We start from the raw sequence: 25,066 nt of genomic DNA on the forward strand, positions 1-25,066 counted from the left end.
TGACATAACAAAAAAAATTACTTTAATATTTATTCAATATAAGATTTTTTATTAATATCAATATCAATTAAGAAAAATACTTATTATTAACACTGCAAAGCTACGGGTAGTAATTTCAATAGTTATTCAATACCAGATTCTGCTTCTTCACTGTACAAAAATGAATATAAAAAAATAAAAATGATACCATAGTTTAAATTCTAATTATTGAGATTAATTAGGTGGTTTGGCGTCACTTGAGATGTTCCAAAAGACCCATACATATTAAAATTATGAGTAATAAAAAATAAAGAAATAAAAAAATCAGGGGATATTTTAATTCAATTAAATTATCAATTTGTGGGATTTTTTTTAAAAAAAATTAAAGAACCAAAGCAATGCATACAAGGTAAGAATTACAGATAATTATATGGATATTTTAGAAAATTTTAAAATAGTGTAATATATATATATATATATATATATGTATGTATATAGTATATAATAATTTTATAAATGATTTTGTATTTTAAAATTTGAATAAATCTTCATAACTTTTTATTATTATTTCTTAAAATAAGAAAATTTTAAATGTAAAAATAATTTTTATTATCTCCTGTAAAAAATAATAAATATAAAAAGGGGAGAGACGCAAGTGTTTTCTTAAAAAAATTTTATTTTGGATCGTCATAAATACTGCCTTATCCGCGGTCAATGGTTTCCAATAATTATTATATATATAAATTTTTCAATCGCAGGAGGGGTATAGAAAGTTTTCCAAAACGTTCCCGATTTATAAATGCTAATTACCCAAAAAGTTTCTGATTTATTTTCTGATTTATTATTATTTTAAAAAATATATTAAATAATATATTTTTTTTGGAATGACACGTGGCAAATCTCGCTACTCCAAATAGCGAGATTACATTAGGGTTATTTCGGGAAATGTTTTCCCAAAAAAGGTATTATTTAATATATTTTAAAAAAAAAGATAAAACGAGAAAAAATTCATCGATTTTACTTCACCCAAACCACTTCATGGGATTCCTTGGGATAAAAGTACACTTCACGATTGACTTGTTTTTGAAAACTCTGTCCTACCCCATAGAAGGAAATGACCAACCTTTCCTTTCCCACTCAAATTTCCAAAATCTAACCAAATCTCATTTTAAAATAACAAAAAATCAAACCCTAAGTTTGACTAAATGGAGTCCATTACATGAATTTTTTTAATTACTACTTTACACGATTTTTTTTTATTTACTAATTTACACGATTTTCATCAGCTAGCACAAGAGCAATTAGATATATAGTAAAAAAGATCGAGCATTTTACATTAGGTGTCAGCTACCTAATACAATACTACTCATTTATCCAAACTTAAAACTGAAGGGTATACGTGTGTAATATATATATATATAAAATATCCTAACAGTTGATTGTTAAGATTAATATATAAAATTTTTGTTTATGCATGTCTATGCATGTGTCAAGGATTGTATACATTTGTAGTGACAAAATTTGCCATTTAACTGAATAACAATGATGTGTCTCATGCAAGTATTGAATGATACATAATAAAACTTCTCATCTATAAATTCGATTAATGCGCCTTTCTACTAACCCAAAGGATTAGAAAAACAAAAAAAATGATGGGAAGACTTGAACAAGCAGAAAAATGTCTGAATATGTTATTGGTCGGTGTCTATGAAGGTACATAACAATGTTCTTAAATAAATTATTATTTATATATTGTCAGAAAATGTTAACTCTTATCAAACAATAATAATAATAATAAAAAAAAAAACCTGAACCCTTAACATATGGTACAAATGGTACAAAGGCTGGAATTCTTCAGCCCACAACCTATTGATGCTGTGGACCTCGACTACGCCCTACTTGGGGAAGGACTTGGACATAAATAAATACATTAATATCTGACCTTCAACCCTACACTGCTCTCTAACATTGTTAAAGACTAAGAGGTTTGACCAGAAGGATCAAAGGAGGTGATTTTGCTCATTTGAGGTCTTTGGCAATGGGTAGCTAATCATTATTAGATCTGAATCAGCAACCATGCCAAATCCCAACTATTCACTATCATCCTCGGAATCAAGGAAGCTTAACTCTCTCTGACCATCAAGCTTAATTAGCAGTGAACCTGGGTTCTCTTCCCTCCATTCAATGCCTTCCTTTTGCAGAAGGTCAATGACCTGCATTAGCGATTAACAAGATGAATCGACATAGAAAGCAACAAAGTATGACTCTCCCCACAAATCAACCCAAAACCTTTTTATTACTAATTTTTCATAATGTGTATCAAGTATATGGTTGAGGAATGATAAAAAATGATCAAAACCCATACTGATTGTTTCACTTTTGACTTCCCAACACCATGTGTCCCACATCCTGTAATGACCCTGAGGCACTGAACAGCTAGAACAGACGAAAAACAAATTAATGCAGTGGAAAATGTAAGTTTATGTGGTCTAAAGAGTACAAAGGAAAATACAAGAATCAGCAGTCCATATTCTTACAGGGTACATATGTTCCAAACAGAAGGTGAACTTTCAAAAGCCTTATTGCTTGTTTGATGTGTTGCCCGTGCATATCAATTGTGATCACATTTTCTATGCCCTTGTTTCTGCAGATTACAGGTGACAGCTTAGTTCATCTAGAAATGCTACATGGATGAAACAAGAAAGAAGAAAATACACATTTTCATTCAAATTATTCACTATGCAATGACCTGACCTAGCCATAAATATCTCTCGGCTTGCCTTTTCATCTGCCTCCCGAGCCATCTTATTGTGGAATTTCCCCTAGATGGATGCATCGTAAGATATTTAGTCAACAGTTCATTCAGATACTTCCTGTTACTAACTAAATGCAACACAACTATACAAAGGTATTCGGTTAATCTAAAAAAAAAAGTTGCCTTCTGCCTGTAATAGAACAAAACCTCATGTCCAAGCCCAAGCTCAACTTGTCAACAGAACAGCAAACAGCAAAGCAAAAAATTTTTTTCCTTACTTCAGCCCACAATTATTTCCTTATTTTTCAATTCATTATTTTGTACAGTTAGCATATATTTAGTTTACATGTATAGGGCTTGACAGATTATAGTTTACATGTATAGGGCTAGAATCGTGTTAGACCTTATTTACTTTCCATGTATAGCATTCTTGTAAAGTCTATATATAATATACAGAACTTAAGGCCATTCATCCGGCCATTCACACAATACTTTGACATGGTATCAGAGCCAGCCGGCTGCTAAGTTTTTTTTTTCCCTATGAATTTTTTTTGTCTTCTCGGTTTTGTGGCTGTTGTGGTTTGTTTCTCTTCTGGAATTTTTTTTGTTCTCTGTTCTTTCAGTACTTCTGTGGCTGAGTGGCTGTCGGCACAGCAGGTTTTCTGGTTTGCCATTTATTTTAGTGCAGGCAACAGCTTTCTCTTGCTGTTTGTGATTCTCGGCAAGCAGGCACCAGCTTTCTGTTGCTGTTTCTGGTACTTCTCTGTCTCGGAATAGCAGGTTTCTGTCCTTGTGATTCTCGGCACAGCAGGTTTCTTGGTCCAAGATTTATTTTTTTTAATTGCAGGAAGGTTGGTCTCGGTTCTCTGTTGCTAACTCTGGTGCTTCTCTGTCCTTGTGATTCTCGGCACAGCAAGTTTTTTTTTTTTGTTCAAGATTTATTTTTTAGCGCAGGCAGATTGTTCTTGGTTTTCTTTGTACCTGCATTGTTTACTTTTTGGGCTTCTCGATTTTCTGGTGGTCTTTTTCTTTCGGCACAGTCTATTTTTTTGGGCTTCTCGATTTTCTCCTTTATTTAGCATGGACTCCGCACCTGTGTGCCAAGTTTACGTACAACAATTATTCTACGTGAGCTTTTCAATTTGAACTTTTCCTAAGGTCATATTGATGGCACGGATTGTGCACCCAATCTTGATAAATCCAAGGCATCAGCGGCTTGTACTTTTATGGGTTGTGCTTGGTGCCAAGGATTCAGCGGCTTGTCCTTCATTGGCTGTGCTTGATCCTCGGATTATGTCTTGACTTCTTGGCTTTGTCCCCAACTTGCGACCTTATCGCATCGCTCAATCCATGTGGACTTATTTAAAAACAGTATATCGTCAAGATAACAAAGCCAGTCATTTTCAGTTAGAGCATGCGATTGCCATGTTTCAAAATGACAATCGTTCCATCCAAGACTATTATTCTGAGTTTCTGACTCTTTGGAACGAATATTCTGATCCAGTTACTGCGGATGTTCCAATTGCCTCTCTTCTCATTATTCAACGTCTTCACAAGACTAGTCGTCGTGATCAATTTCTTATGAAACTCCGCCCCAAGTATGAATTTGTTCGCTCTTCTCTACTGAATCGCTCTCTTGTTCCTTCTCTTAATGTTTGTTTTGGTGAGTTACTTCGCGAAGAACAACGGCTTAGTGCTCAAGTTACTTTGGCACAATCTCATGGTACTTCAGGGTCTGTCCTTGTGGCTTATGCTGCTCAACAACGAGAACTGCCTGCGCATTCAAGCACCTTGTAGTGTTTTTTCTGCAAAGAATTTCGGCATATCGCTACTAATTGTTCCAAGAAATTCTGCTCTTATTGCAAGAAGAAAGGTTACATTCTCAAAGACTGTTGTATCCGCCCTTAGAATCGTCAGGCCCAGGCATTACAGATTTCTGTTAGTGTAACCCACCCCCCATAGTGACTTTTGCGGCCCCTGGCTCTTCTTCAGGTGACTCCTTTGTTCCTGCACCTCCTACAACGAATTACTGCACCCCCGAAATGATGCAACAGATGCTAATTTCGGCATTATCAGCAATGGGGCTCCAGGGTAACAATTCTACTAAACTCTGGTATATGGACTCGGGTGCCTCTAATCACATGGTGAATAATCCCACTACCCTGTGTCATGTTCAGCCCTACGCTGGTCAATCTGCTATCCAGACTGCCAATGGTAGTTCTTTGCCAATAGTTGCTGTCGAAGATGTCTCTTCTAAGTTCATTGATGTGTTTCTTACTCTTCAGCTTTCCACGAATCTTATTTCTGTTGGTCAATTAGTTGATAACAATTGTGTTGTTAATTTTTCTGGTAATGGTTGTGTTGCGCAAGACCAGGTAGTGGGGGAGCTAATTGCGAAGGGACCTAGTGGGGAGCTTGTTTCCATTACTTTTGCCTATTCCAGCACGTTCTCTAGTTTCTTCTACTAAGTCTTTTGCTTGTAATAATGTTTTAGTTCTTAGTATGGTGTGGCATCGTCGTTTAGGCTATCTCAAAACTTAGATCTTATCTCATGTATTGAACTCTAGTTTACTTGGTAATAAAGAACGTTCTTCTTTATCTCTTGAGTGTGCCTCTTGCAAACTTGGTAAAAGCAAAACTCCTCCCTTCCCTTTGCATGCTAGTAGAGCTTCTCAGTGCTTTGATCTTACCCATAGTGATGTTTGGGGACCTTCCTCAGTTAGTTCACATGAAAAATTTCAATACTATGTGACTTTCATTAATGGTCATAGCATATTTACTTGGGTCTACTTTCTTCGCTCTAAATCTTAGGTTTTCGTACTTTCACTGAGTTTTTAGCGTATGTAGACAATCAATTATCTACTTCTATTAAGACATTACGCACAGATTCTGGTGGTGAATATGTGTCTACTGAGTTTCAGGCATTTTTGGCTTCTAAATGTATTATTCATCAACGTTCATGTCCTGCTACTCCCCAATAGAATGGAGTAGCCGAACGGAAAAATCGTCTTCTCTTAGATATGGCACGTACTCTCTTGCTGAAATTCTCTATTCCATCCTTGTTCTGGGTTGAGGCTCTAAAAACTGCTACTTAATTGATTAATCGTTTACCTTCTCAATTCCTACTCATGGAGTCTCCCTATTTCCACTTGTTTGCTAAGCAACCTAGTTACGATTACCTCTGTACCTTTGGTTGTGTATATTTTGTTCATTTACCTCCTCATGAGCGACATAAATTATTTGCTCAATCCGTTCAATGTGCATTCTTGGGATATAATGTGTGTCAAAATAGATTTGTTTGCTATGATCCTACATTACATCGTACACGCATTTCTAGGAATGTTAATTTCTTTGAAAATCAACATTTCTTTCATGTGTCCTCTATACCCTCCTTTTCTACTGTGATTCTCACCTCCTTTGAGGCGCATTTCTTGGATCCTCGTCAGGTCAGTTCTCGTTTTAAACCAAGTATTGTGTATACGCAACGCTCCCACCACAGTCTCTTCCAGTAGCTCATCCGATATCTGATCCTACCACACTCTAGATTCAGTCAGTTGCAACACCTCCAAAGCCTTTGGTATGTCGCTCTTCTCGAGTGTCTATAGCCCCGGATAGGTATGGGTTTCCCTCTTCAAGTTTTGGATATTCTGTTTCAACTCTTACTACTATACATTGTCCATTTAGATATTCCCACATCCTACTCACATGCTGCCAAGCATGATTGTTGGCGACAAGCTATGCAAGAAGAAATTGCCACTAGCATGATTGTTGGTGACAAGCTATGCAAGAAGAAATTGCCACTCAAGAGGCCAATCACACCTGGGACATTGAGCCTTGTCCTCCCACCATTGTTCCTCTGGGTCGTAAATGGGTTTACTCAGTCAAGGTCCGATCTGATGGAAGTATGGATCGTTACAAAGCTCGCCTTGTTGCACTTGGGAATAATCAGGAATATGGTGTCAATTATGAAGAGACCTTTGCTCCTGTGGCTAACATGACTATTGTTTCTACGATTCTAGCTATTGCTGCTTCCAGTGATTGGCCACTACATCAAATGGATGTCAAGAATGCTTTTCACGGGGATCTTAAAGAATGTATTTATATGGAGCCACCCTCGGGCTTGTTTCCCTCTCCGACTTCACATGTGTGTAAGCTTCATCGTTCTCTTTATGGTCTCAAACAAGCTCCAAGGGCCTGGTTTGATAAATTCCGCACCACTTTATTACAATTTTCATTTAATCAGAGCAAGTATGACACTTCATTGTTTCTTCGGAAATCAGACATGGGTATTGTTGTTCTTTTGGTTTATATTGATGATATTGTGATTACTAGTTCCGATTTGGCTTTACTTGCTCAGCTCAAGAATCATCTCTCAGAGTCCTTTCATATGAAAGATCTTGGGTCTCTCACATATTTTCTTGGTCTTGAGGTGAATCGTAGTCCCTTAGGTATTTCACAAAATCAACATAAGTATGCTAGTGACTTGGTGGCCACAGTTGGCCTTCAGAAGACTACTTTTGTTGATACTCCCATGGAATTAAATGTCAAGCTTCGCAAAAAGGAGGGTGACTTACTTGCTGATCCCAGTTTATACTGGAAGTTGATGGGTAGCTTGTCTATCTCACCAATACTAGACTAGTCATTTCTTTTGCTGTATAGCAAGTCAGCCAGTTTCTTCAGACCCCTCATCATCTTCATTTGGCTGCTGTCCGTAGGATCATACGCTATGTTTAGGGCACTTCTGCCTGTGATTTATTCTTCCCTGTAGGCAATTATACTCGCCTTGCTGCTTATAGCGATGCTGATTGTGCTGGTTGTGCAGATACACGTCGCTCCATCCCTGGTTGGTGTGTGTTCTTAGGTGATACATTGATCTCTTGGAAGAGTAAGAAGCAAGACTGAGTTTCTAAGTTATCAACGGAATCTGAATACCGGGCCATGTCTCTTACTTGTTCTGAAATTATTTGGCTTTGAGGTTTGCTTGCTGAGCTAGATTTTTCTGAGACTGATCCTACACCTCTACATGCCGATAATACGAGTGCTATCCAGATCATGGCCAGTCCTGTCTATCATGAGCGCATGAAGTATATTGAAGTCGATTGTCACTCTATTTGTAAAGCATTTGAAGCTCGTATTATCATTCTTCCACACATTTCCACTAAATTACAAATTGTTGATATCTTCACCAAGGCTCTCACTCGTCATTGACATTGCTTCCTAAGTAGCAAATTGATGCTTGTTGATCAACCCGCATACTCAAGGCCATTTATCCGGCCATTCACACAATACTTTGACACAACTATCATAAATTAAATTTGCTACAAGCAGCCCAGGGCCAATCAGTAGGTGAACAGTGAACTACATCACAACATAAAAACAAAACGAGACTAGTATAGCTGCACTGGGGTCAGTTCTCATTTCTATCCTCATATGCCCATTGCTAGCACACTAATGTAGAAAAAGAATAGGAGAGATCATATGAAAGAAAGATGACTAGCACAAGCCGCACAACGAAAACAGCTTGGATTCTTATTGATCATTTACATTATACTTTATTTGCTACACATTATCAATCAATCAAAAATCACCTAACATATTTATTCAACAAAGTGGCTAGCTCACCTCATAATTGGATATTTACGCACGTCATGCATGCAGTTTAAAAAAACATCAAGCTAATAAAATCAATAACAACACGATATATACAAAATACATGATTGGGTGAATGTTTATACGGTTTGGAATGAATACAGACACACCTGCTCAGAAAGATAAGCTGCAACCTGGCAATCCCCATTTGAATATGCTGCTGCAGCCTGTCCAAGAATGTTCATTTTTCAATTATGCATATATCCAATATTAATGACTTCCATCTAATGTATAGCAAAGCCATCAAATCACAAATAAAGCAACACAAGTATATTACTTTTTGATAGCATGATCTCATTGAATCCCAGTGCTGCTTTGCATCTTTTCTAAACACTTGATACTCATCTCCTTTAGCTACAAATCCAAGCAAAACTAATAGTAAGTACACATGATCTAAAGCTTCATTGAAAAAAAACACCTATATATATATATATGATCTAATAAAATAAATCATTCACTAAACATAAATATACGGAAGAATTAAAGAGTCAATCAGTTAATTGATCTATGTGCTGAGATCCAACCCAAGAAACACAAAATGGGTATGACAAAAATATGTTAGATAAACAGCCAACTATATTATTAAAATGGAAAAGAAGCCAAATTTTGCTTCTGCAATTGTAAGGTAACTTCTGATTAAATGCAGGATCAAATTTAAGATGAAAAAACCAACTGCATATATATAACAACAAAAAAACCAAGCCTTAGTCCCACTAAGTGGGGCCGGCTATATGAATCCTTTTCCGCCAATTTATGCAACCATGGACCATTTCTTTTGATATATTCAAGGATATTAAATCTTTGCTCACTATCTCCTCCCAAATTATTTTAGGTATACCCCTACCCCTTCTACTGCCCCCCACAATAACTAAGTCACTCTTCCTCACACACACACACACACACACACACATATATATATAAATAATAGATACGCGAAATTGGGTTGCAGTTAGCTCATACTGCTGCTAAAATGCTCAATTGTGAAGTGGCAGAGAATATTATGATCAAGTGTGAGATACCATAGGTATGCTGCCATGATTCTGTAATGGCAGGAGGAAAATAATTAATTCCATGTCCCAGTGACTCCATTTTCTTCACTGCGTTCCTCCAATTCATGGTGTTCGGTTCATGTTCAGAACTCTTGGGGATATTAAATAAAGATTGCAGCACTGTCTCAGAAAGATCTGACTTGCTACTTCTTTCACTAGCTGGACAGCTTGCTTTTGAACTAGAAAGAACCTCTGAATAATTTCTGAAACAATCAAAATTTTACAAATAGTAATAATAAGAAAAAAGGGGAATAAATTTTAACGATCATGTTCCAGATAGTACAATCTCCCATAAAAGAAGAAACTAAGATTTAAAATTGATCCATGTAACTTGAATATTAATGAAAAAAATATGTACACTGTGTTTCTAGGAGCTATAATATGTGTGTGTGTGTGTGTCCATGAAAACAATCCAGAAACATAAGAAATAAATTCAAAGAAAGCAATATGTGCAGCAGATATCATCTAAAATAAATATCTAAATAAAAAAGTAAATACCACACATGCATAACTTTGGCATGCTACTGAAGTTAACGCTGTAAAGAATGCACCAGCACTAGGCCCAACGGGAACACCTGGTGGCACAAAGAAGCACAAGCTCATATCTGAAGTTCAATTAATTCATCCCCTGCATCGTGCCTTATAATTTCAACTTATTGTCGGTAACTGCAGGGAAAAGAACACCAAAATAAAAGCCCAAGGTGATGCTAGGAACACAACTTTTCCTAAAGAAAATGAAGCATTATCCCAACAAATAATCTTACTTCTTCCATTATATCTCATCCAAAGAACGCCACAGAACTATTTTTTCTAATGAATGCTACCCAAAACCACATTAGCTGGACAAACCCAAACCTCACCAAAACCACGAACCAGATTACTCTTAATGACCTAGCAACTTCACAATGAAGAAAAAGGTGGGCACTATTCTCCTGTGATGACTTACATTTTACACGCATATCTCAGCCAAATTCCCAACTAGGCCTTTTGCCTGCAGCAAATCATTATATTAATTTTACAATCCTCAACTTTTATAGAACTTCTGCCTGCCAAATAAATCCATTAGAGTGAAAGAAAGAGACCGTATTGGATGGGACACCAGGCATTGGATGGATCATTTTGACCCTATTTGAAGGCTGATTCCAATGAATAGGATTAATGGCTAGTTGGGTCCTTAACATGTATGTGATTAATTCAATTATTAGTTGCCTTCATGTGTATGTGGGTTTTCTTTGTAAATAAATGTGTCTTTGGAATTTATTTGTAATTTTCTTGTGTTCAAATCTTTCCTATGAATTAGGGTGCTGTAGTCAAGTAAAAATACAGTTGGGTGAATTTAAAATTTGGAAGATTCCTATGAGTACAAAAATCCCAGGAGGTGGAGAGCCCCTAATGAAAATAGAATGAAGAAATAGAAGCCCCGTGAAGGTTAGAAAGTATGTGAAGCTGAAGGAAGGAAACAAACAAAGGAAAATTCCAATCCAAATATCCTCCCAAAAAACATATGGAACCAACCCTAATATATAAGAAGAGGAAAAAATAAATGAGCCTAATAAATGAATTCCAATTGCTTGCATGTGAAGCATAGATAGCTCCTCCTGAATTCCCACCCATTCAGTTGGAAGACCATACTTACTCCAATAACCTCTGGCATAGAGAATTCAGTTCCAAAAGGAATCTCCACAACCATTACCTACCAAGGAAATAAGGAATGCTCTTAAACACCAAAATATCAAGAACCTAAACCCATGTGCTTTAGAGCCTACTAACAATCTCCCAGCTGACCAGATGATCTGTATTCCTATTCAGAATACACGATCATAAAGATTTACATATAATTTTCTATATTCCCCATGCCTTATTAATGAGCATTCTAAAGAAAAACATAAAATGAAAAAGAAAACTAGAAAGAGAAGAAGTAACAAGTGTAATACGATATGCCCCCAAGGAAATATAGAAGTAACAAGTGTAATACGATATGCTCTCATACAACCTCAATATGCCTACTCACCGTCTCTGTCACCAGATATAAAAATAGAATACCACAATTAACCACTTAAGGAAGAGCAAAGAAAGGCAAAGGCCCAATGCATCACCATGCAACCAGCTAATCTACCAAAATCACTAACCACCCTACAGTTGTTGTGATCCTTGCAACACCACTCTCAGGGCCTTTTGACTACACTTAGTAACCTATAGATAGTGAATGAATTTTGGTTTTTGACTAAGCAGCCATATGGCTCCCTTTCTCTCCTGTTCATGTGCACACATAGCCACCTGCCTGCCCTCCCTCCCCCTCTTTCTGTTTCTTGTTCCCACACCCACCAGCACTATCCTGAAGAGGATGTTCTGACACACTTGCAAAACCTCAACTTTCTCCTTGGATCTCAATTTCAGTGCAACAAGAAGGCTAGAAAAAAAAAAAAATTAGTGAGAGAGACCAAGTTACCTGCAACCATAGCCTATGGAGTGCACACTATCCAGAATCTCACTTTTAGATGAAAGAGAAGTTGAATCAGATGCTCCATCTGGAAACTGAGACAAAATTGTCAAAATCATTGGAAGTTAGGACATCATCAACTTCATATTTGCAAAGAATGTTAATTAGGAGAATCAAACAGAGAAGACTGTATCATGGCTACATAAAACATTCTGAACTAGAATTGAGGAGACGGAGTTCGCAATGCTCATGTCACTTTAATTCTAAAACAATGTGCATGAACTTTTGCGAAATGAAGAATGCATGAAAGTCTAACTATGGGAGGATTTACAAGGGCCACAACGTGACAAAAGTGTAATAGTATATTATAAAAGGCCTGACGGAGTATGGGAAATGTGATTCTCCTTAAACTCCTTTGGTCAAGTCTTTTTCCATATTTACCAACAACAACATACAAAAATACAAGGAGCTTACAAAGGGAGCCAAAGCCGGACTTTCTAGACAACTTACATTAGTATAAACAAGTTATTGAACTAAATGGAAGGAATCACCAAGCCAGCAGAAATAAAAAATCAAATAACAAAAGATAACTTACATTCTGACTGCATTCAAAAAGGAATCTTGTGTCTTCTTTATTGTTAGCACCATGGTTACAACATCTGTCATTCTTGGATAACCCGTACGGCGGAGCACACAATTTAAGCAATGCATCCAAGGCCTGGAACAGCATGAGTATATCAACACAATTTCAAGCTAAACAACTGAATTATATGGTACATAAAAACAAACCATCCAATTCTGACAACTTCAAATAGTTAATATACCTTCTCAGCATCATATCCACAATGGCCTGCAAAGACAAAATTTCAGGTCATTGAATAGGCTGTCGGCACTCATCATATCCACAATGCGACACACTTGATCAAAATAATGAATAGGCATGTGATAGGTAAGAAGTGAATGTCTTTAAAGAAAAATAGTGAAATGATATGAAATCAACAGTCAGAGATAACATGTTTATCCATGACAAAAAAAATCATTACCATTTGCATCTATTCTAAAATAAACAAAAACCTTAAAGATCCAAAAGAAACCAATAAAAACAAAATGAACCATAAATACAAACCTAACGAAATGCAATCTATTTTAAGTAAAAAATGATTTTCAGGGGAAACAAACAAATAAAACGGGGCTGAAATATCAGCAGAAAACATTTTCCGTCATTCCATAATTCCTTCAGTAACATCCAGGCCTTTTCAGCCATACTCTGTCCCTTCAACCCTATATCTCAGATATCATCACTTCTTACGGCTGGTCTGCTTCACGCACGTGCAACCCACTTACCACATCAATAACAGTAGCCAATTTTTTTTTTTTGCACCAACTGAAGTTAATCTTTTTTTTTTTTTTTTTTTGCATGCATACATTACTAAACACAGCCTTCATGTTCTCACTAGAACAACTGCACAAACCGAATAATGTGTCAATAGGCAGATCTTCACTCTTCTTGAATTTCATTATATGGGCTTATATTTATTAGTACATCTGGGCCTTCAGCCATACTTTATTTTTATTTTTTTTTTGGGGTGGGGGCGCGGGAGGTGGGGTTTCATTTGATCTTTGAATCAAATGGTTGCTTTTTAAACATTTTTTCTCTAATTCAAGTAAAATGATAAATAGCCCATCCATGCATATTATTAACTCCAGATCCTCCTCTATCATTTAATTTCATACTGTGGCTTATGCATTGATCTGATGAAAAAGCACATCTTTGGTTGATTCATGCAATTGATTTTCACATGATCACAGAACCAGGCAACTATGCTTATCATCATGTTTCACAATCCTCTGAAAACAACAGAGCTGGAATAGAGATTTTCTTTTCGGTAACAAAATAAATCTATTAATGAGAATAAATAATTACAATGGAAGGAGGATAAGAAATCCTCTCAGGAAGAATGCAAGAAAGAGAGTAGAAACCATGCCAACTAAAAAGAAAAATCACATCAAAGCTGCCTTTGCTGACCCCCCAAAGGACCCCAGATGCAGACAAAAACAAAGCAAAGAAATTAACTCTCTCCCAAAGCAAGGATTGGTTGGGATGGGGAGCTTGTGCCTTGATAATCCCCGTTTCTCTACGACAGGACCTTTCTTTAGAGCAACTCTATGCCCTTTTAAACAGTTTGAATGGGGGCTGAGTACAATCCAAGGCCTTAGCAGATTTAAAAGGTTGAATGATCACTCATGAGAAGAGGGTGGGGGTGAAACCCTATAACATGATAGAGGGGAAGGGGCCCCAGACTCATATGATTTTGGAGGTCTTCTGATCTTTGAAGATTCTAGCATTCCTTTCCAGCCAAAGCAACCACAGCCTTATTACACCCCTTCATCCAAACATAGCATTATTTCACTACAATAGGCACATTTAGTTAAGTTGAAAACCCAGTACAGACTTGAAAGTTTACCTTATTAATTTTTGTTGCTATCAATGCCCTCTGGTCTCTTTATCACATAACTAAATATTTAAATATCTTCTCGATGCATCTAAATTAAAATCTAAGACTTGTACTTTGTAGCATTCTACTGTCAAATTTTCACAAATTTTAACATATTATTTAATGAAGTAGTCATCATAGGCCTGATATAAGGCCAGCCTTACCAACCATTGGATTGAATGCTCCCATCCAAATATCATCACAATCTTGCAATAAAACTAGATTCTTTCAGAAATTAAAGAAATCATGAATCTGCTATCTAGTCTGAACATGTACACGATTCTTACACAATCAGCTTCCAAAAGTCATGCCCCTATCAAAAAATAGAGCATTATATCTTTTCTCAAAACATTAAAAAACAAATTTCCACGCCTCACTCTTATCTTGCAACCCCTTCAACTCGAACCAGATCACCTCTTGCCATGTGATAATTCCCAACAGTTTCTTCAATGAGGACCAAAGCTTCCTGTACAAAACTCTCTCATCATGTCCACATTTGATGCTACCTCTACGTTTTGAAGAATGCTTTCTTTCTTTGCTTCTTCCATTTTTTTGTGTTAAGACTAAGCTATAATAGTATTCCATCTTGGTTCAATTGAATTTATAGGCTTCACGTTTCTTGATTCACATCATTAATACCATACTATCATAAATTACCAAGAGCATTCAAGAAATATTATTGTAGTTAAACAATAAAATTCTAAGCCTCACTCTTATCTTCGCAACTCCTTCAACTTGAACCAGATCACCCCTTGTTATGTGATCAATACCCATCAGTTTCTCTAATGAGGACCAAAGCTTCTTATACTAGACTAATCTTCTCCACACTTCATGCTACCTCTATGTGCTGAAGAATGCTTTCTATCTTAGCTTCTTTCATCCTTTTTGTGCGGAGAGTAAGCCATAACAGTATTCCATATTGGTTCAATTGAAATTATAAACCATGTTTCTTGATTTCCAACATTCATACTATACTATAATAAATTACCACTAGCATTCAAGAAATCTTATATTAGTCCGCTTGATGCCAGACTTACATCCTTATGTAGAGGAATCGAAGTGCAAGAAATATTATTCAAGACCTAAGTGTCCAATTAGCCATAAGACACCCAAAACTTTAACATTCTAGAAATCAAAACACATTCAAGGATCAATGCTAGCAGCATTCTTTACTCCAGAGCCTCTTCCTTCACCTCCTATTAAGTAATAACTAGGTTTAAGTAATAACTAGGATTAGGTAATAACAAAAGGCAACGTACACAATGCTAACTAACATTAGGAGTGGCAAAAGGGGTCAAGACCCAATGAGTGACTTGTTCGCCTACCCGTTTAGACTGGATTTGGGTTTGAGAGGAGACGACCCGTTTATAAACAGATCAACCAGAACCCAACCAGTTTAATAAACAAGTCAAACGGGTTTGGTTGGGTACCGTAGGGTCACCCGCTTACATTAAAAAATATATATATTTTATAAGTTTTTTTTTTGCTTTTGGGCTTCTAAATAAATAATATTTTATAGTTACAAATTATATAACTATATTTGTTAAAAATCTGAAGAGTAAAATGATACACAATACAAGTGATAGATTATATTTATATTGGTGTTGTTTTTAAATTTTAAATCATATTTTTTCAAAACAAAATTAGAAATATGTAATGTTTTTTGAATTTTAATTTTTTTGTAAGATATTATAAATAAAATAAATGACTAAATGAATGTTGCTTTTTTTATTAAAAAAATAAAGTCAATTTTGGTGAAATGTTAGAAAAAAAAATTAAAAATAAATAAATTATAATTTTAAATGGATGCTTAACAAGTACCTGTTTATGACCCGTTTATTAAACGGGCAGGTTTGGGTTTATAGGTTATTTATCCATTAATAAACAGGTCAACCTGAACCCAAACCTATTTAACCCTCATCCGTTTATGGACCACTCAAACCCAACCTGTAAGCCCATTTTGCCACCCCTAACTAACATGATGGATCAAGGCCTTAAAAAATGGTGCATCATTCTCCATCTTGTACTCAATTCTCTTGTTCTGCAACTTACTAAGCCAATATCTTCATGTGTTTCTCTTCAATGAATTTGCAGTTTTCACTTGCCTAACACAAAATAACCCACTAGCTCGCCCAACCCCTCAGCCCTCCCCACACTCTTTCAAAAAAATAAATAAATAAACAAAAATAAAGAAAGATTAATTATTAACACACAAACATCACTTATATAAACTTTTAAAATGTTTTGAGCCTGTTTGTGGATTTTTAAATAATTATAAAAATCCACTTTGTCTTCCAATTTTCCAAGATTTATGTACAGGATCCAGAAAACAATAAAAAGATGGTTTCTAATTTTTTATACAAATTTGAAAGCTGGAAAACAAGGTGGATTTTTTGTAATTATTTTTAAAAAAATGGAAATGGAAAATAAACTGTTTCCGCAAGTGAACAGGGCCTCAGCATCTAATTTCAAAATAATAATAATAATAATAATAATAAGTGAAATTTCATTGTTACAATTCCAATAAACAAAATAAAAATTTTAATGAATAGAGCATGATGCTGAATTTGTTGATCACCTCCTTCACTGAGCAAGGGATTTGAGGTGACATCCATCAACACTTTGGGATTTTATGGGTCATGCGAAAAATGCATTGATCCAATTCCAGATATAGCACGTGCATCCTTTTTTTGGAAACCTGTGAACACTATCTATTTGTGTAAATGAATTGGGTATGCACAACCAAAGCTACCTAATGTTGGCATCAAATTCATTTTACTCTCATATCTAAAAATTAGAACAAATCACACTCCTAAACGGTATATACTATTGGACATAGTGTATAGTTTTTAGTCCCACATCGGAATATTAAGATAACCTCACTCTCTTGCATAGCTATATATACATCTCAAAGTTGTAAGCTAAGTACACCAAGTGATATTTACTTCCTCTTGTATAGTTCTCTCTCTTTTACTTTCTTCTGAGATGATGTTTATATTTTACTTATTATAATGTAATACGAATTTTTTTGGCAAGAAGAAAGTAAAAGAGAGAGAACTATACAAGAGGAAGTGAATATCACTTGGTGTAATTAGCTTACAACTTTGAGATGTATATATAGCTATACAAGAGAATGAGGTTATCCTAACATTCCGATGTGGGACTAAAACTATACACTATGTTCAATATATACAAATTTTCTTCTACCTTATACTAGAATAAAATGAATGCATATTAAACAGAGTTGCTCGGAAAACAGTACAAGGCCCATATTTAATCATTATACTTGTGTACCCAAAACCTGAATAAGAACATATTTTCAAAAACATCAGTGGATGAGGAAAGATTTCCCCATTTTGTATCCGAGAACATGGCACTTCACAAGTATAAGAGTAAATGTAGATTGACATTGTCCACATTCCCCTGTAAAAATAGTCACTGGGAGTCCCGCTAACCTCATTCAAAAAATAAATAAAATTTATTTATATTGGATAAAAAAATCAGCTGGTAACACAGCAATCTAAGCTTACAAGTTTACAATGAAAACTCCAATTCTTAAGACAGGTCAAGATCTAGCACTGGCAACTACAACTGTCCCATTAAGATATTATGTACTAACCAAAAAGTTCAGCTGCATGCTATATAAACTCAACAAACAAATTAATTATTCAGCAAATCAGCCCTTGAAAAATATATAACTGAAAACAAAATATGAACTCACATAGCACATCTCTAACAACAGCTAAGGTCAGCTCAAACTCATTCCCGAGCATTGAACACAAAAACTGCTCTATATCTTCTTTGTTTACAGGTTCATTATTATGCCCCTTCTGCTTCAGCCGATCCCTTCTCACATAATCTTTCCCCAAAAATGAGGAAACTATCCCTGTTGCAGCAACTACCCTCTTCGGCTTCCTCCCCACAACACCACCCTTCATCTGAACCTCATCCTCCCCAAAATTGGACCTGCTAATGCCCTCTACTGCACTCATTCCAGAACACGAACTCGAACTTCCGCTTGAACTCGAGATCATCATGGGATCTTCTGCGTTATCCACGAAGCCTCCTAAAATCTCAGCAGCTTTGTTCGCATCTCCCTTCGCCTCTCTGTAGGCCAAAACAGCTTCTTCAAGAGAAGCTGAGGAGAACGCCTCCATCAATGCATTAAGAGCTCTGCTTTCCTCATCTTCTTCGCCGACGGGAACTTTTTTACACACTGGATTCGGAGCTCGTGACCGTTTCTTCTTCTTCTTCGTAGATTTCATTTTGCTTCGTCAATGGAGCTCTGTTATATCAGAAATTCCTCGCATGAGAGACATCGGAGCACATAACAAGAAGCGAATTGATCAAATTCACATTTCATCAAGCGAAAACGCTGGCTTCAGGGGATCGCGATGGACAAAACCTTAACTCAGGATGCAAATAATTAACTTTTTTCCCAATTAAGATTCGGAAAATTCATAGAACAACACGCAAATTGATGAAAATCACAATCAATTAAGCCAAAGTACAGCGCTCAGTAAAATCGCGACTGACAAAAATCCTAGAATTGAGACGGACCGAGATAGATTCAGGAATTCGGAGATTCAAAGCCTATGACTGTTCTCTCGGCCCGCTTGAAACCCTAATTTGAAGAGGCAGCTTCGGGTTGATTTGGGAAATTAAATTGTAGGAGACCATTCCCTCAAAAGGCCCCAAAAATAACGTATCTTCGCTGTTTGCGAATGTCAACGAGACGCGTGGCCACCGTCCACCTTTTAAGTTTCTAGCAAAAAGTAATTGACCAATTATATCATTTCAGGTTTCATTAAATATTTCATTAACTTATGATAATTATGGATCCGCCTTTTTATTTCTTTTAAAAATATTTTTTACTTTTTTTTAACAATTATTTCCTATTTATCATGTTAAATTTTGTAGCATTCTTACTTTTTAGAAGTACAGTGTTCTACACCTTTTGGGTGATGCAGTATGAGATATTTTTAAATTTTAAATGAATAATTATAGGGTATTCTTGAAACATTTATCCGCAATTACATGAATTTTTTTTTTAAATATGTTAATAAGTATTTACAAGGCTATTTTGAAATTATTAAAAATCAACTAAAAAAAAAAGAAACTTCTTTTCTAATAGTAGAGATCATGCCTACTTATCATCATATGTATTTGACTTGTCTCTCCGAAGATTACAAAAAGTTCTCTTAGTTAAATGGTCAAAATTTAAGTCACGAGGTGTATGACTTTTTATTTGAGATAATATTTTATTGTTTAAGTAGAAAATGATAGATAGACGAATCCAATATCTCAGTGAATTAGTCGAGTATCCAAAAGGTTTTGAATATCACCGTTTCAAAAAATAATAATAATATGCACTTGACTTCTAGAAAAAAATATATAACAAAAACAAAAATCTCTTGCTTATTCAAATTTTTGTTTTTTTATATTAAATTTTAAGTAGTTCATCATAAGAGTGAATAAATAAACTTGTTAATTTTGGTGTATTCCCAAGAGGAGGGATGGATTGAAATTTTAAAACTTATTCCTAAACCAAACCAAATGTTAGCAATATTTCACAATTTAGGGTCTTTTTATGCAATTCCAAATGCACAGATAAATATGACGTGCGGAAATCAAATCATGCACAACATTCACAATATAACATACACGTGCGGAAATATAAATAGTACACACACAATATATTATCGGGGTTCGACCAACTATGCCTACGTCCCCGCCTCAAGTTCACAAATAAGAGGAATTCCACTAATGTTCACTTAACTGGTGGAGTGATACCGGTTACAACCAGGTCAATTAACGAGATTGACCTCAACTTACACCTTACTAGGGTGGTGCACCTAACTTTCCTAACCGAGTCAAAGTTAATCCAAGACCATTTAATAGGGCTAGTCTCCCTCTTCAGGCCCACACTTGGAATATAACGAATATAAAACTTTACGTACAAACAAATGCTTCTTACACAAGCAAATATGTACCAATATAATTGTAACGACCCGGAAATGGGGAAAAGGAAAGAAATTGTAGAAGGAATAGCAGGCCTCATCGACGAATGTTCTATCTTCATCGACGAGTGTCCTTCTAGGGATCGTCGACAATTCTATTCCTCATCGATGAAGGAATCCCAAGAGAGTAAATTTTAAACTTTGAATTTCGTCGACGAAAGTACCTTCTCGTCGACGAAGTATCTTCAGTGGCTCGTCGACGAATCCACGTGACAGCAACGTCTATAGAAAGGTCCAAGGTTGCTTCCACGCGAAGAAAATGATTTTTCTTCGTTTCTCTCTCTAGAAATTCAGTTTCCCTCTCTTCTCTCTTCGATTTCAAGCTAGATTTGACCCGATTTGACGATCCGGAACCACCACGAGGTTCGTAGGATCGTTCTCTACAAGACTGTAGGAGCTGATCATTGGTTTGAGAGGTTTGGGAAACATCCCAAAATCAGGGTAAGTGAGTTATTTTGGGAATCTCTTAACGAATATTGTTATTTAGAGCCTAGGAAGTATTAAATAAGTATTTTTCTTAAGATTTGAGTTAGTTGGGGTTTATTTAATTAAACTATGGTTTCTGATTCAGGGTCCAAGTGAACGTCGTGGGTATCAGTTCGGGGATCCTACCGACGTAATTTATAAATTAGGTAAGGGGAAATTGTATATTAAATCAGATTTTATGAAATCAAAGGTAATAAGTTATGTTATATTTATGTATATGTTTTGGTGTGGATTATTAAAAATGTCAACCATGTTGTTGACCTTATTGGTCACGCCCGATTTTGATTATGACAAATACTCATTGTATCTAATGAGTGTTTGAGGTTTTGTGCAGGAACTAAAGGTGTTAAGATAAAGATGTGCACAAAGTCAAGAAAAGCCCGAAGACCAAAGTTTTATTTCATAATGTAATATATTTAATTGGTCTGTAATAGTAAGTAGGTACTTGGTTTGTAATAAGCTCACACACATCACATGTATGATTTACTACGTAAGTTCAAACAAATCATGAATAAGAAAGGACCTTAGAAAGACCTTGGTCGACCGACACCGGACTTTTTCGGTGTCTTCAATTTGGACCCTAAGTGCCCATAGGAAACACACATTTACATATATGTTTGTTAGGCACTTAAATAAGACTTGTTTGGTTCAATACGGGACTGAAATGCACACTTGGTGCACTTTCGGTCGACCGGTCAACACAGTTCACTTTGGCTTGGTCGATTGAACAGGCCCTGGGTCAACAGTTTGACCAAGGCCCGGTCGACCGAACTTCATAGTTCATTTCTTGCCGGTCGACCGAACCACATAAAAGTCAACATTTTAACCTCTCGGTCGACCGACCACTTTTGTACTCCAACTACCTGGTCGACCGGAGGGTTCTCGGGAGAATTCCCAGCGGTCTGGTCGATCGAACCAGGTAGTTCAAAATGCCCCGATCGACCGAACCTCGGAAATTTGAAAAATCGCCTTGCCTCGGTCGACCGACCACTCAGTTCAAAATACCTCTAGTTGACCGTACCACTTGAGTCCTGGTCGACCGAACCATTTCTGGTCGACCAGACCTCTCGGGTTGCCCTGATTTGTTGCTGTAGTTAATATTTTTTAAACAGGGTTAAAATGCCTTATTAAACTTTTCTAATAATACCCAATAGGTCCCCAACGGTCATATTTCCTTCCATGGCTATATATATGTGTTCATTTGCAAAGATTAAAAAGGATTAGCCACTTTGATTAGGGAAAATTCCTTGAAATATTAAAACCCTATAATACTAATTTCCAGCTCCACACACTCAATCTTACCTTCCCATATTGCCTACATCATTTGTAAGTTGATTTTTGAGTGTTTGTATTGATTGGTTTGCTCTCCTATCTTTGGATTGTTTGACTTATTTTTTGAGAGCTAAAGCTTAAGTATTCTTAGGGGTCTTTATTAATAAGTCTCTCCTAAGAAGACTTATATAGAACTTTTGAGGATTGCATATTCATTGCAATGTCTTAAGAAGTTTGTATTTGTATTTTGGTTGCAAAAACATTCTCAAATATCTACTGTGTTTTTATCTTGAAAATATTTGATGAGATATTTGCTTATGTGATAAAATCTTTGTTGCAATACTCGTTAACTCATATATCCTTTGCTAAATACAAAGATTGAATATCTTTTTGCAAACCAAACTTATACATTGCTAGAGCTTCATATACATATATATATTGAGAAAACTTGTTGATTGAAATATATGAAGTTTGGATAATATCTTTGTTTGAGCACTTAGATTGAATATCCTGTGATACAAAGATCATTTACGTTTGCACTCTCACGCACTCATTACAACGATAGTAAATCTATTTGAGAATTGACATCTTAGACCACATTGAGTTTACATATTGAATCATATTGTGGTGTATGTTATTGCGCGCATTTGGGTACATATCTGCTTTACACGAAAGCACAATCACTATACCATTTGATTGTAATACATTTTTGTTGTATTTCCAGGCACGAGCCTGAAGAGGGAGACTAGCCCTGGAATAGTCCCGGATTGGCTTAGACCCGGTTAGGAAAGCTAGGTGCGTCCTCCTATTAAGGCGTGTAGGTTGAGATCAGCCCCGCTAATTGACCTAGTTAAGGTTGAGGTCAGCCCTGTGTTAATTTGACCTGATTGTAAACAGTGACGCTCCACCCTTAAGTGAGCTATTAGTGGAATCCTCTAACTTGCGAGCTTGAGGCGGGGACGTAGGCACAGTTGGCCGAACCCCGATAACATATCGTGTGTTCACTTGCATTTCCGCACTTTATATTTACCGCACATGTATGTTATGGGTGAATGATGCGTATAACTTAATTTCCACATTATATTTATCTACGCATTTGGAAATTGCATAGACAGGCCCTAGGTTGTGCATATACTGTTGTTGGATATATTAACCTAGGAGAAAAAGTTTAAAACTCCAATTCACCCCCGCTCTTGGGAATACACGAATTCTAACACATGTAAATTATGTTTTCTAAGCCTAAAATTGCTTATATAGCTATGTATATGTGAAAATAAACTGATGAAAGTGAAAGGTACTTTCTGGGAAATTATGTAAGAAATGAAAAGTATGTTCAGCATATAAATGTTAAATGTGGGTTGGCTTATTTTGCAAGAAATAAATATGAATTTTACTGCTAAATTAAGTGTGGCATGAGTAAATGTAAGTTCTATGTAAATATATGTTAAATGTATGAGATGCAGGTTAAGTAAGTAAAGTATTAAGAATAAAATATGATATGAATCATGTTGTTTGTGTATGTTAATGCAACCATGTAAATGTAAGACAGATGAAAAGAGTTATGTTAGCAGATTTTAGCACATTTCTATGTACACTAACTGATGACAACTAAAAGGAATTGTAAACTCATTTATGATGGTTAAAGACCGACTGTAGTACGAATGAAAGAAAGAAAAATACAATGAAATGATAATGGAATGAAATGTGAAATGTGAACGATATAAATGGAAAGAGTCACTTAAAGTGAAATGCAATATAATGTTTAAGCTAAGAACATGAACTGATGTGAATGGTTGAATAATGATAGAAAGAGTAATGTATTATAATATTAGAAGTATTTATGCTAATAGAACATATTACGATTGTTTCTTCCCTTACTGAGATGCGTCTCACCTGAATATGATTTTTTTTTTCAGGACATCCTCGAGTTTGGGCCTAGAGAGCTCGAGGGTTTTTAGCATTTTGAGGATTATAAAGAGAAAGGGTATATTTTTTATAATATTTTGGGGATGTATATAATAACCCAAGGAATTTTCTTATTGCCTCATCGACGAACACAGGGTATTCGTCGATGATGGTACAAGAGGGTCTCGTTGACGAGGATATGTTTCATCAACGAGAAGATACTGAGAGGTTGTTTCCTAAGCTCTGAATTTCATCAACGAGAAGATGGCATTCGTCGACAAACCTTCTCCTTGGCTTCGTCGACGAGATGATGTGGCTCGTCGATGAAGCCCACAGTATAAATAGTGTTAAACTCGGATTTTTACGTAGAAAAATTCATAGAAACTCTCTCTCTTCTCTCTCTACGGTCTCTCCCTCCTCTCTCTTCGATTTTGATCCCGTTAGGATCGATGATCTGAGGCCACCATGATGCTCCTGAGGAAGTTCTCCCTAAGTTTGCCGGAGCCGATCGTTGGTGGGACGAAGTTGGATTTCATCCTAGATTTAGGGTAAGGTATTTTTGTCAAAATTTGGCTTTCCAACAATTGTAGGAAATGTAGTAGACGTAGAAATAATGACATTTTGTTCTGAGATTTATGATTTTTAGGGTGTTAAGTGGAGAACCCTACGGGTGTAGGACTCGTCACAATAGGAGATTCTAGCAGGAATCAGGTAAGGGAAATATGTTATGCTAGGTAATTCTAGTACGTTTTCAGTATAAATTATACGTTTTTACCAGATTATCGGCACAATAGAAATTTATATAGATTATTAATTATGTTTAATATGTTTTAAATTACTGTGTGGCTTGGGAATATAAATATAGTACAGAAATATGTTTTACAGTAATTTTCAGGATTATGTTTACAGAATATACAGATAGGAAATATGTTTTACAACAATTTCAGAATACCATGATTATACAGTATACAGTACCATGACATACAGATTTACAGTTAATTTTAGAAATATAGTTG

General features: G+C 35.9%; 1 protein-coding gene across 1 annotated transcript; it reads right to left on the minus strand.

The window, feature by feature from the left end:
- Nucleotides 1-1,696: 1,696 nt before the first annotated feature.
- On the minus strand, nt 1,697-19,099 carry LOC131149451 (SMR domain-containing protein At5g58720). The gene is made up of 11 exons (XM_058099893.1): nt 18,089-19,099; nt 12,697-12,722; nt 12,468-12,590; nt 11,882-11,967; nt 9,403-9,635; nt 8,661-8,737; nt 8,494-8,550; nt 2,734-2,801; nt 2,517-2,623; nt 2,345-2,415; nt 1,697-2,192 (listed from the first exon to the last, which is right to left on the minus strand). Exons 1-11 carry the CDS (start codon nt 18,630-18,632, stop codon nt 2,070-2,072), a joined length of 1,515 nt encoding a protein of 504 aa, XP_057955876.1. The 5' UTR covers nt 18,633-19,099; the 3' UTR covers nt 1,697-2,069.
- Between the last annotated feature and the right edge of the window lie 5,967 nt (nt 19,100-25,066).

This window comes from Malania oleifera, chromosome 2 (genome assembly GCF_029873635.1).
Source record: "Malania oleifera isolate guangnan ecotype guangnan chromosome 2, ASM2987363v1, whole genome shotgun sequence".
In the NCBI taxonomy this organism is placed as follows: domain Eukaryota; kingdom Viridiplantae; phylum Streptophyta; class Magnoliopsida; order Santalales; family Ximeniaceae; genus Malania; species Malania oleifera.